The sequence below is a fragment of the Sinohyriopsis cumingii genome, chromosome 3, assembly GCF_028554795.1.
Source record: "Sinohyriopsis cumingii isolate HCF-2022 chromosome 3, ASM2855479v2, whole genome shotgun sequence".
Classification (NCBI taxonomy): Eukaryota; Metazoa; Mollusca; class Bivalvia; order Unionida; family Unionidae; genus Sinohyriopsis; species Sinohyriopsis cumingii.
In genome coordinates this window covers 19889201-19902708 of record NC_142963.1, presented here as the reverse complement: position 1 = coordinate 19902708, position 13508 = coordinate 19889201, and the positions used below count along the sequence as shown (strand labels likewise).

At 34.4% G+C, this 13508-nt stretch overlaps 1 protein-coding gene across 1 annotated transcript in view; it reads left to right on the top strand.

Moving 5' to 3' along the window:
* The first annotated feature begins 225 nt into the window (after positions 1–225).
* The window catches only part of LOC149802506 (AN1-type zinc finger protein 4-like), a 75581-nt gene continuing 62298 nt past the window's right edge, over positions 226–13508 (top strand). Inside the window, exon 1 of the mRNA XM_089951749.1 lies at positions 226–629. Coding sequence (XP_089807875.1) covers positions 527–629 — 103 coding nt within the window. The 5' untranslated portion in view covers positions 226–526. The remainder of the gene's footprint in view (positions 630–13508) is intronic.

The following is a 13508-nucleotide window of genomic DNA, read 5'->3' as shown; positions in this document are numbered from 1 at the left end:
AGAAACAACATCATAATAATTTAATTTGTGATTACAAATAAAACGACTTACGATGGATTTACGAATCAATTTAAAACGTGATTCCTTTTCAAAAATATATCCGTTAAGTTGTACCTCCCTGATACGTCTAAACTTTTTACGAACACAAGTATCACGTGATTAATTGTTGTCCGTAACTACCACATACGGGCACCTCAGAAATCCCGAATTCCTGAGCAGGAAATCATTGAGACCACCATCTTGACATTACTATGTTGTGTTGAGTATTGTTGAGTTAAAGCAAGATATATGTTGTATAGTTGATGCAACTATTGTAACAGTTATTCAGTTATGGAAAGTTAATGTTGTCCTTTTAATAGCATATTCATTCCAATGGTCAAATGACAGTAACCTCAAGATTTCAACAGAAGTTTGGGATTGTTTTGATAATCTTTAGTGGGGTCATTCTCAAAATCATGGATTGAAATTGGTAAACTTGAGATCATCATCTAAAGAAAGCCTCGACATTCGAGGACTTTCCCCGGACATGGAGCTGTACATCGAGACGTTGACAGGAGCAGCCTTTGAGCTACGTGTGTCTCCGTTTGAGACAATTATGTCTGTGAAGGCAAAGATACAAAGGCTGGAAGGTAAACATTCTCCACCCCACCCCTACCCTAACCTAGTTTGAAAGTTACAATATGCATCGATTTAGATGAGAAGACGTTGTTTTTTTTTCTTCTTTCACCTGTAATTAATATTGTTACTGTCACCTGAATTTTTTTAATGCAAGTCTCTATATCCTGCATTTTCATAACCTCGTTCGACCAATTTCAACCCTCCTGAGACTTTGTTGGTCAGGGGGGTAGTCCTAAAATGTAAGATATAGCACATGTTATTTTTGTTTTAGTGCTATGTTTTATTATCCAAATAATGTGCTGGTATATCATGTTTCGATGTTGGTTGACATCGAAATGAGTAATCAAAGTTTCAGGAATAACTCACACACTTGGCAACCCATATCAACACTCTATCACAAATTTATGTGTAATTAATATACTTACTGTGCTGTTTTTATCCTGGTGGAATCAAAATCTGACACTAGCAAATGGACACATTTTCATGTTCCGTAATCGTACATTTGAATTTACTGAAATGCGACGGTAGTTGAGGTATGCCAAAGTAGGTTCAAGTGGGGGATATGTTTCTTGAACAAAATGAAATGTTGCTCCCAGTTCTAATAGGCACACTATATTTTTATTCCTTTTGTTAAAGAATAATATTTTAACTTAACCCAATTTCGGCATTTCCAGCTTCCATTGCTTTCCAGCCAACTGAAATGTAGGCCAACGAAACTTGAAAACAGGTCCATTTCTTTTGTAAGAATTTGAATTTATTAGAGAAAAGACAGCAGAGTAAGTAAAGTCTGTCTAAAACATGATTTTGTAGAAAAGTGTAGTTATTTTAGTTGCCAGTTGTGTGAGATATTCCTGAAAAGTTTACTTTCGTTACGATGTTAGTTGACATCAAAACATTCTACACAGTGCTGTTAGGTAGTAAGACCTGATGCACACAACATAAATGTCAGTGTCGAGGTCTTACATGTAGGACTAGGTCCGGGGGGATACAACTGTTTCCAGTATTATTTGTGCTTGATGGCTACATTGTTTCGAGTAAATCATAATATCATTCACAAAAGATTTAAAGACTTAAGAGTCATTTGTTTTTGAGAGTAATGAGCTCATAGCTGGGACTATTGTTATTCATGCAAACTGGTTTTGATTATTCTTTATCTCGTGTTGAACAAAGAAACACTCATAGTATTTTATAAGAGACAAACTGTACAAGTGTTGCTCTTTCTACTTATGTATGACTTCGAATATTTGAACTGTTAAAAGAGATCAAGGATTAATTAATAGTTTTATCATATTTTTAACTTCTCTTCATATCTCTGCACATTATAACTCCTCAAATCAGTTTCAATGATTATATATGCCTACACAACCATAAAAGTTATATGTAAATCAAATATTGATGAAGAACATCACATTTTGGACTTTGCATATCAGAAATCATCTATCAACAGAATGTCATTTAATAATTTCCTCCAATTTTTAGCCTTGGCAACAACTCTTTCTTCCTCATTGTTTATTGCACTTTTTTTTAAAGATTGGAATGTCACTCAGAGGTAAACAGTTTTGATTTTTGAATGTCCTTACACTATTCAAATATGACACAGTTTGTTAACTTACTTTGACAACTGGCTTTGTATGTTGCCTTATGTTCCACAGTTTTGTCTTAACTGATTATAATTTGATGGGCAGTCAGGCAAATGTTGATATGGGGTGAAAAGTAAATTCCTTTAATTTTTCAATTGTTTCCATCTTCTAGCTATCATTATGTTGAAGATAATCCTGCATCAATCTAACCTTGATTAATATATGCATGCTTAAAGCATGGCATCAGTGGCCTGTTAGCTACACCCAGTTCATATTGTTTTTGTAAAGGTGTGATATTATTGGCTGATAGTGTAAATATTAGTTGAATAGATGTCAAATGACTGTCACATACTGTAAATTAGTTGTAAACAGCACACACTCATTAGGAAATTGAGTTGGACATGGATCAGGAGTAATTAAAAAAGATACTCCATCCCAGATATTTTTGTCTTAAAAATATACATGATGAAATTTCTGTGTGAATTTAAAATGTCCAGTGTGTCTTAAGGTGTGGCACTTCATTGCTTTTTTACTTTATTTCATAGGTTTCAGTTTTACATCATAAGGGATTTCCAAATTTTGTAAATGTCAGTTTGCCCCTAAATATCATCGAACATGAGATAGACAATGAGATAAAATGTATATTTTAAGGAAATAACCATATATTTATTTTCACTTTTGTTTCCTTTACAACTCCTGTCTGCTTTTGTGTCCTAGTGGTTAGAGTGTCTGCCTCCCATGCGGGAGGTCATGGGTTCGAACCCGGTTGAGTCATACCAAAGACTTATAAAAATGATACTAACTGCTGCCTCAGTAGGCACTCAGCATTAAGAGGTTAGTGTTAGGACTGGTCAGCCTGATGTGAGAATAATGTGACTGGGTGGCTACATGTCATTGGCACCCAGTGCTGGACATCACTATCAACTTCCACATTGCAGACATCATAGCGATATGACTGAAATTTTTTTAAAGCTACATTAAAAATCCAAATTACACACTCCTTTATATCTTTGTTGGTACCCTACAACCATATGCCAGAAATTAAAGTTACGTAAAAATATATATGTAAATAATACATTGAGATAGATATGTTGAATAGAAAGGAGTGGAATGCAGATCTAGTTGGAAGAGCAAAAGCAGACATGTACACTGTATTGAGACAGATAATGGGATAGGTAGAAAAGATTTTGGAAATAGCTATATTGTTTAGATTAGGCAAATGTGACAAATTACCCAAGGCCAATTTAAGACCAGAAAGTCTGTAAATCACTAATACATAAATATTACAATTACAATATAACTGATTAATTAAAATGTATATACTTTTTCCTTATTTGTCAAAACTTCCTTTCAATATTAGATATGTGTAATATCATGTCTGGGTGAGGAATATCAAGAATGACCTTGGTATTGACCACAGTATGGAAATTAGACATATAATACAAGAAAGAAACCATAGCCAGGTATGAAGAAGGAAGAATGTGCTACATATAAGCTCAAAATAAATGAGTACATATTTTTTAGTTTTAATTGGTTACACTGTTTCCTTAAAATTTATTTTTCTTTCTGTATAATACTTGAACTTCATTGTTACTTTACATAATTGTGCATTTTATCCTGTTAGGCAGGATTTTTTATTACTTCAAGTATCTGTCGAAGTTTCATCTTGTTAAATAAAAGAATGTGTTTTTAAACATTTTCTTAATAAATTTTCCTTCAGTTCATAAGTAATTGAAGCCCTTTAGTCAGTTTCTGACACATAGGTAAATATTTACTGAACCATGTTTTGACTGTATATTTGGATAAATAAATACAATCAGGTAAGACTGAAATAATATTTGAACTCTAAGAGCATCATTTATATTAGATACTAGCTTTAATAAAAAAAGAATCTTGAAAGTCACAAATGCATCCAGCATAGAATAACAGAGGACTTTTGTTAGAAGATAATCAACCAAACCTGAATTTTGATTTTTTTTAAATGTATTTTTTTGAATGGTTATAATAACTTGTAACCATTATGGTTTCTATATACATGAATGGGGTGGCATGAATGGCAAGATAAAGTGATTAAAGCATGAAAAGTTGCACTTGCCAGAACTGTTTTAAAATAGGAAATAAGCATTTGTCCTGGACTGGTGTCTTGCAAAATTTTACTTGTCCAGCTTCAAAAATGAATAGACTGGATGTCCAGCTATTGGATTTGATCATGCCTGCCAGATTTTGATTCTTGGTTGAAGAGAAACAGACATAAAGGATATTTGCTTGAAATGAATAACAGGATATATTACTTAAGTTTAATTTTTACATACAAGATGAATTATATTGGTTATTCACTCAGGAGACTTTTTTATTGTATGCTCAAACATATTGGTTAGCAATATGTATAACAGAATAAAGTAGCACAATTTAGAACTTGATCCTGTGCAGTGTAAACTGTTTGTCATTTGTTTTTGCCGTGTTTTGTGAATATTCACACAGAAAATATAAACAGTTAAATAATTCTCTTTCCTAATTCAAATAAAATAGCACATTGTGGAAAAACGAGGAATTTGCACTTTGTTGGATTTGAACTCGGTTGGTCCTCAACCAAAGGCAGTTATACACACCACTAGACAATGTACATATATAAGAATAACGTCCAGTTTCTTGGTAATGAATGTTATCAGAGTCTGTTGATGGGCAGTGAAAAAGTATTTGTTATCTCAAGATTATTTCCCTCAGAAAATCCAGTAATTCATGGCTCAGCATATAAATAAGTGGTGGATTTACATCATTCAACACCTTTTGGTATATATTCTGTGTGCTTTTTTATATATCCTTTTTGGATTATATCTTATAAGAGTACCTGACTTGTAGAGTCGGTAGCTTCCGTTAACAAGCATGTATTGTTTTAAACATGGAAGAAGAAAGCTTGGCAGTTCCAGAACTTTAACTGAGACTTCACTCTATTAGACTAATAGCAATGCAGCCAGAGTTGCCCCAGCGTTTCTGGAAATACATTATTTTCTCACCCATGCAATTGAGAAATCTAGCAGTTTTGTTAACCTTATGTTTCTTATCTCGTTTTGGTTGTGCAAGTCAGGTCATCGTAGTCACGATGTGCAGGTGCTAGGAACTACTTTTAAAAACAAGAAACCTCTGTTTTCTTCTGCTATGCCAGAGTTGTTTTAGAATCAGACAACAACACATGTAACAAAAAGAAATTCACTCATAAAGCAACTTAAAAGTCTCACCAACTTTGATAACACACCATACAAAATATTTTAAGAGAGACATACATGCACATGAGGATGAGTTATTTGGTATTATGCCTAGAAACTATACACAGCATGGCAAATTTTATTCTGTCTGTAACATGGTAAATTTTCAGGTATTTGTCATTGAATGTAGATAAAAGTATCTAATTAGTTTTAATTACATAATGTAAAATTAATTAGGTACTTTTAGCTAGATTTAATGACACTGACTTGAAAATTTACTCAGGTACACACAGGATAAAAATTGAGATTCTGTGTGTGGAACAAACTCTAACAGTAAACACTATTCCTGATACACAGGCAATACAAATCACTGGCTATGCAAAAATCCAAACTCTCTCAAGAACATCTGCAAAGCCACAATGACCAGAAATATGTTGTGTTCAACCTTCGTTCTTCAAGCTTTGTCAACACCCCCAACCATCCGCAGTTGACTCAAACATTGTAAACAAATAAAAATTCCTGCACTTCACAATCAGAGAGGTTCATTCGTCAGTCTATACACAATTCCACAAGAAAATTTCTATGTAGCCTACCATTGAACCAATAATGTCAACACTTGTCATATTTCTAGGACAGAAAATATAAATTTCCAAGAATATCATGTATTAGAAATCTCACACATTTCACACTTCCTTAGACTGGACTGTGTACTTTATTGTGCCATTGCCAACCATAGAACTTTCTCAAATTTAGAAATGATGAAAGTTGAAAGTTAACCATATAAAAGAATTTAATTATTTATTGCTATCTTCATGTGACATCCATCAATTAAATGTGATAATTCAGTAATACAGTGTAATATCAAATGATTTTATGTTTCTGTTTTCTCGTGTATAGAAATTGTGACTGGATTGGGCACCCTATTGTCTGCATTAACATAAATCATATTAATGTTCACTTACAACAATACAAGCTTATGGCTCAAGATGCTAGTGATGCATTATTGCAACACATAACAGCTATAACTTTTTTCTTGATACTTTTTGTTTCTTTTTTAAGAGCAGCATATATATATATACACTGTGTGTGTATATATATATGTATATATACATATTCTACTTTGATAATTATTCAGATTTTCATTAAAGAGTAAAAAACCTGATGGCTATTTGCCGAGTGAGAGGCAATAATAGTACCTTATGAATACTGTGTCTTGATTCTGCTAATCATAGTGCAAAAATGCAGTTATTTTAATTCAGATGGAATCAAAAATTGGGTGAGAAAAATAATCTATATCTGTGTTTGTACCAGGACAAAGAAATCCTAGTCACAGGGTTAACATTTTTCCCCCAAGGCAGAGTCTCTTTGGGAGACAAATAATGTGACCTTGATTGGTATTTCCTTGTCTTAGTGAAAACACCAGCATAGATTCTCTTAGTGTCACCAGTGCTTCAGATTGTTTTCATTTTGTTTGTTATCAGGCCAGCTGGCCTATTAACTTTTATGTTATCAGGCCAACTGATGACAAGTTTGAAAAAGCTGGGGTCAGCTCTCATGACCTTTTGTTGTATAAGAAATTGATGTTGGAATGCCTGAACATCTACATGGAAAATGAGGAAAAATATGAGCACTTGAAAACTTTATTTTAAATACAGTGTAAAGACATCGTGAGAACAGAAGCTTTGTCAAAATTTTCTCACTTAATGGTTTACATTGATCAAATGTGCTATCATGCAGCATTGACTGATTACAGAAGTGGCAGTATAAACTGAAAATGTTACAAGTGCTTCATAGTAAACAGTTTTGTATTTTTAACGACTGTGTTTTTATTGAATTTGTCTGCTTAAAAACAAGTACACCACTTTTCTGTCTACACTGCACAGTTAAGATTTGTTCACAGCACCAAGTGAAGAAAAAAATGAAAGAAGCACAAGTTTAGAGGATTGAACTCTGGTTTTAAATTTTTTTTTAAATAAGCTGGAAAATTATTCTTTTTTAGGCAGAAGTAGTAACTGGTAGCCCAGAAAATGTAAATTCCAAGCAAGTTGATGGAAGATGGAACGGTAGTGTTCCTATCATATTGCCACCATTGGACCATGCAAAAAAAGTGTTTCCTATTACACTTGTTTTATAGTTAGGGTTGGTAGGAGTTTTTTATATATATTTTTACATTGTATATATTATAATGATTCGTGTATATAATGTACTAATCACTTCAAGTACTGGGTTAAACCAGCTCAATTAGATGCACAAATCAGTTGGAGGTGTGGTTGAATTTTTGTAAGGGGAGGGGTTAACTGCTAGGGTAGGTAACAAAAAACAAAGATGGTCAATCAACCGGAAACAAAAATTTTGTTTTGGCCAGGGTGTGGGTGTGTTTAAAAATATGATGCTTTCATAGAAAATTTTGAGTACAGTATGAAGTCCTGTTGTGAATGAGCAAAAATGTTTAAAAAGTCGTACATTTTTGCATTTTTCTTCACCATCCCTGTTAGAATTTTCCTACATTTATGTGGCACTTAAAGTTTCTTATTTTGGTTTGCTTAATTTGTAGAAAATTTTAATGGGTAGACATTTAGAGTACATAGTTTTCATGTTTTGATGTTGTAATAATACATTAACATTCTTAGATTCTGTTTTAAGTAAATATAATTGCATAGATCTAATGTCATGATTTTATTTTTTTATTTAAAAATTCAAATCAGTGTAAAATGCAAACTTTGCAATGGAATCTAGGTTTGAATTAGAGAACACCTCAACAAATGTCAGTTTTGTGCTTCAGGAGATAAAACTATAAATGTATTACTTGAAGTAAAATAGATTTAGGTGAAAGAGCAATCCTTGGTGAGTATGTGTTGTGTTTATTGATTCATTTTCTCATGTACTGTACATGTATTTGTTAGCTCTGTAGTTTGCCAAAGTTAACATTATTGTATGCCAACTTTTGCTGTTGGGTTTTCACAGTTCACTTGATTTCAGTATATGATTATTGGAAGCCTCCATAACATTCAGTAAGGGCCTAAATATCTGTCAATATATGTAGTATATGTCCTTAGGGGTACTTTGCCAAATTGACACACCCAATAAGGGCCTAAATATCTGTCAATATATGTAGTATATGTCCTTAGGGGTACTTTGCCAAATTAACACACCCAATAAGGGCCTAAATATCTGTCAATATATGTAGTTTATGTCCTTAGGGATACTTTGCCAAACTGACACCCAATAAGGGCCTAAATACCTGTCAATAAGTAAATATCTGTAAAAACTGACCTTGGAGATATTTTGCCACACCTGAAAAGCACAAGGTATGGGAGTTTGGCTGTTAGCTGTTGGATGATGTCTATATTTCAATGAATTGGCATCAGTTTTATTGGCAGTACTTGTTTGTTGTTTTTTTTTTTTTTTTGGCATGGATTGTTCCTGAGATAGGAAAAGATGGAAATACATGCATGAACTGAATGTGGTATAGAACTACTCTGCAGCTGGAATTATATGGTTATCTCTGGGTAGAAGGTTTGTGTACCCTGATTCTTGACCTCTGTGTTATATTCAGGAACCAGTTCTACTTAGCACAAGGGCCTGGATCAAGTGGGTTGGTCACTCACTAAGTGGCCTTGCTTACCTTGACCTCAAAATGAATAGATTTCTAAATGCTAAATGAAGTTAACTCATTGACCCCTGGAGATTGTTTCATTTTCACCTGAAATGAGAGTATGAAACACATTTGGGGTGTTATTTCTGAATGCAGTTAGCGACGTTTGTTTCCTTGATTTTTTTTTTTTTTGTTCAGCATATGCTTACGTATATAAAATATGTTGGTTTTGATTGGCCATTTCCCCCTTACATGCACAGAAGGGTGAACAATGGATTTCTTTTTCATTTTTTCCCATATTGGACCCAAGATTTTCTTGTCCTGATCCCTTTTTTCTCCAAATCTCAAAACGTATCCTACTTTTTGCAACGGTTCATCTTTAGTTGGACCAGTCAGCTTTAGATCTCAGGACAAACAGTTTAGAATCTGTACACAAATGTCAGTTCCGAAATAGGCAATTTTCAAGGGAAGAAAATTTCCACTATTTTTTAATGCAATTAGAATGTCTACATTGTTTAGTATCATTGCAGACCTACATCTTTCTCCTCTTCTGTAATACAACCTGCTTTGGTGTAATATAAATGAATAACCATGCAAATTTACATAGGTGAATTTGTGTTATTTGACTGACTGCATTTTCATGGGGTTTTTTTTGTGCAATGTTCTTATTTTTGGACAGATTATTTCTGGATTATCAAGACAAGTTCTATAGTAATTTTACACTTTGGTCCCCAATTTTGATTTCTGGATCTGGAATGCGGATTTCTTGATTAACAGAGCAACTTGACATTTAGGAATTCTGTTCCCATTGAATTATGTCCCGATAACGGGGTTTCCAGATAAACAGAGTCTGGATTAATGAGGCTCCTCAATAGTTTAACCTGAATGAAAATGATGCAAACTGAAACACATTGTGGCACCATTGTTGCCATCTTGAAAATATATTTATCTCTATTCCTTTCAAATGGCTGGTTATATCAGTATCGAGTTTTCACTAGAATACTTTATGATGCATATGTTGGTCCTAAACGAAAATGATATGAATTTTACATCATTATGGCTGTCTTAAAAAGTCTTGCTGTCAGTACTCCCTTTGAATGGATGGTCATATTGACGTGGGGTTTTCAGTTGAGAGTTCTACTTATGTCTACTTGGTGCTAATGAAATGGTGCCAATATGACATTCAATGAGTCCACCACAGCAGCTAATCTGAAAATCATGTTTTTGCTGAAGAATATCAGAGTTGGTTTCAACACTCAGCAGTTAAAAGATATGGTTTCATCTGGAATTGCTGGAACTTCATTTTGTTCAGTAGAGCATCAGTCCCATCTAGGGACTGTTGTTATTACTTAGAGACAGAAATTGCAAGCAATGCCTAGTTCATAGCATTGTGACAGGCTGATGTAACAAATAACATCATATGGATGATATAATAGTGATAGGACAGTTTCCTTATTACAGAAACATCATTATTTTATTGGTTAACCTCATAGAATCATAACTCTAGCTTTCTACACATTTTTGTTATTATACATATAACATGGCACAGTTATACAGTTCAACTGTATTACATCAGTCATTCATGATCAGTAGGAAGTCATAACTAGACACAATAAACTTGGACATTGTAACATTGCTTATAGTTTAAAACTGGCAAAGTTGGTCTACTTCCTAATTCATGTATTGCCAAAAGTCTTCCATGGGTGTCTGGTTTGTCCTTCATTAAACTGTTATCAATCCTACATTTCAGAATGGCTGTCATAGTGGATAATTTGAAAATCTGATCACTTGGGAATATCAGAGATGGTTTTATGATTCAACACTTAAATGGAAGAAATAGCCTTTTCTTGAATTCCTGGAAGAACTTTCAGACAAAAGAGTATATCCCTTTATGGAACAGTTGTTTGTTCGTTTTTCTTCTTTTGGGTCAGTTATCTTGATATGACCAGAATTTTTAAAAAATCCAAACCATCGTTATCATATTTTATTTGTTTAAACCAAAAATTGTTGAGGTTATGGGGGGTAAAGTACCAGTCATACCGGTAATGTATTTGTTTAGTACAATTTTTTTTGGCGGTGAATGTCATTGTTTGAAATTTAACCCAGGTAATGATGGCATATCATGCTGCAACTGATCTTCATGCTTCGCACACATGGGGAAATGTTTTTCACAAGTGATTATTGTTGTTTTAAAAAACTGTTATTAAGGATAATCATTTTTGAGGTGTTGGGAGTAATTGCTCTCATCCTTAGCTATCTAAGAATAATTTAAAATCCAGAGTTGCCTTTCTTGCTATCTCCTATATATACTAGTTCCAGCAAGCTAATTATTTTAATCATCGGGTTTCAGAAAGAACTAACTTAATGATTTAGTTAAGTGATATGTGCTTTACTGTGTGCATATTACCTCTCCAGTAGTGGGGTTTGCCAGTTTAAATTACCCCCTGGACTGGAGTGGTGTGTCTAGGCACAATCAATACTGGAGGCTTGATCATTGGCAAACTTTATTAATGTCTCCCAGGCTGTGAATTGTGAGGGAACTAGAGCCTTAATATCAGGGCTGGATTACTGATACTGTGTTGGCCTCTCTTTACAATAGTTCATGGTTAAAGATATTAGAAAGTCAGAATTGAACTTTTCATTCTCCATTTTGGGATGTGCTGTAATATGATCTCTTTGTAAATACATGAAGATTATTGTATCCATAAAATCACATTAATGTTTGCCTTCAGCAAACTCCAGACTTTTCTTACAAATTTAAGTACTTCACTGCCACTGAGACTGGCATAATGCCTTATTTTTTGATTACTGATGCCCTAGATGCTGCTCCTCAAAGTCCAAGATTCCTCCCCTTGCTATCACATGCGGTTTTCCCCCGTCTTCCCTTAAGCTGTTTGCACTGGCAAATTTGAATTTCGTAGGTTTAGTAAACTTTCAGATGAAACTGATACTGTGCTGATCTCGCTTTGCAACAACTTATGGCTAAAGCAGTTTGAAATCCAGAATGTGTTCTTTTGATCAACAAGGATGGACTGTCATAAGATTTCTTTTTTAAATGCAGGAATAATAATACTGGCAAAAAGCCAGATTTGTTTGCCATTTGCTATACTAATTACTTAATTTAAACACCTCAGATTTTGTAGCTCCTGCTCCAAGATGTATTAATTTATGGCATTATCCATCCAACCCTCTGTCCTTTGCTTGTCCAGTCCATAACTTTGTAAGAGCTGGAGTAGTTTTCGTGAAATTCTGCCCAGGTGTGGATCATGACTTGACTGTATCCCATACCACACCCATGTCTCCCTCCGTAATCGTAAAGTCAAGGTCATATGATGGGAAAATGAAATTCAGTGCCTTGTATATTTGTCTTCTGTAACTTTTGAACTGGTGAATAGATTATAATGAAACTTTAGCCCGGATGCAGGAGGTCGCAGGTTCAAACCCAAGCCAAGACTTACAAAAAGGTACTAACAGCTGCCTCACTTGGCGCTCAGCATTACGAGGTTAGTGTTAGGACTGGTCAGCCTGGTGTCAGGATAATATGACTGGGTGGGACATTATGCTACATGTCTGCAGTATGATGCCCCAGTGCTGGACATCACTATGAACTTCCACACTGCAGACATCACAGAAATATGACTGAAAAATTGTTACGGCTAAGTTAAAAATCCAAATCACACGCACACAGACAAAACTTTAACCAGTTATGTATCATATAGTCCTGGTGTGTTGCATGGGTATCATCCTCCTGTCTCAAGGTCATGGTTGGAAGAAAATATAAATCACTGACCTTATCCACATATGGATATAACTTTTCAACCAGTTATGATATTTGAGTGAAACTAGCCTGCTGTATATCTTGGCATGACATTTTGTCCCATATTCATATATACTACCATCCATTAAAGTTACGGTCACATTTTAGGGATCATGTGAATTCTTTTTTTTTTCCTAAAGTTTTTAGAATAATGATGCAAGAATTCATCTCTTTGAGTAGAAAGCCTAATTATTTTTCCAAACTGTTAACAGAATACAGGTAAGCAGATGGTCTTCAATGAGGCAATGTACCTGCAGAGGTCAGGGATTGTCTTTAAAAATGACAGGTCTGACAGGCAGCTCTAGTTGGTCCTAAATGAAAATGATGCAAACTGACCCTCAGTATGGCCACTATGGTGGTCATCTTGAAATAATGTTATCACTATTTTTGTGAAATGGATGGTCATATAAACATTGGCATTTCACCAATAGGATTATATGACCACTTTGGTGGCTCTAGTGTTTAGAGCATCTGCCTCGAAGGTTCAAACCCCAGCCAAGTCATACCAAAGACTTATAAAAATGGTACTAACAGCTACCTTGCGAGTTGCTCAGCATTAAGAGGTTAGTGATAGGACTGGTTGGCCTTTTGTAAAGCTAATGTGACTATATGGGACATCATGCTACATGTCTTCAGCATGATGCCCCAGTGCTAGACATCACTATAAACTGCCACACTGCCAATACTGTTGCAAT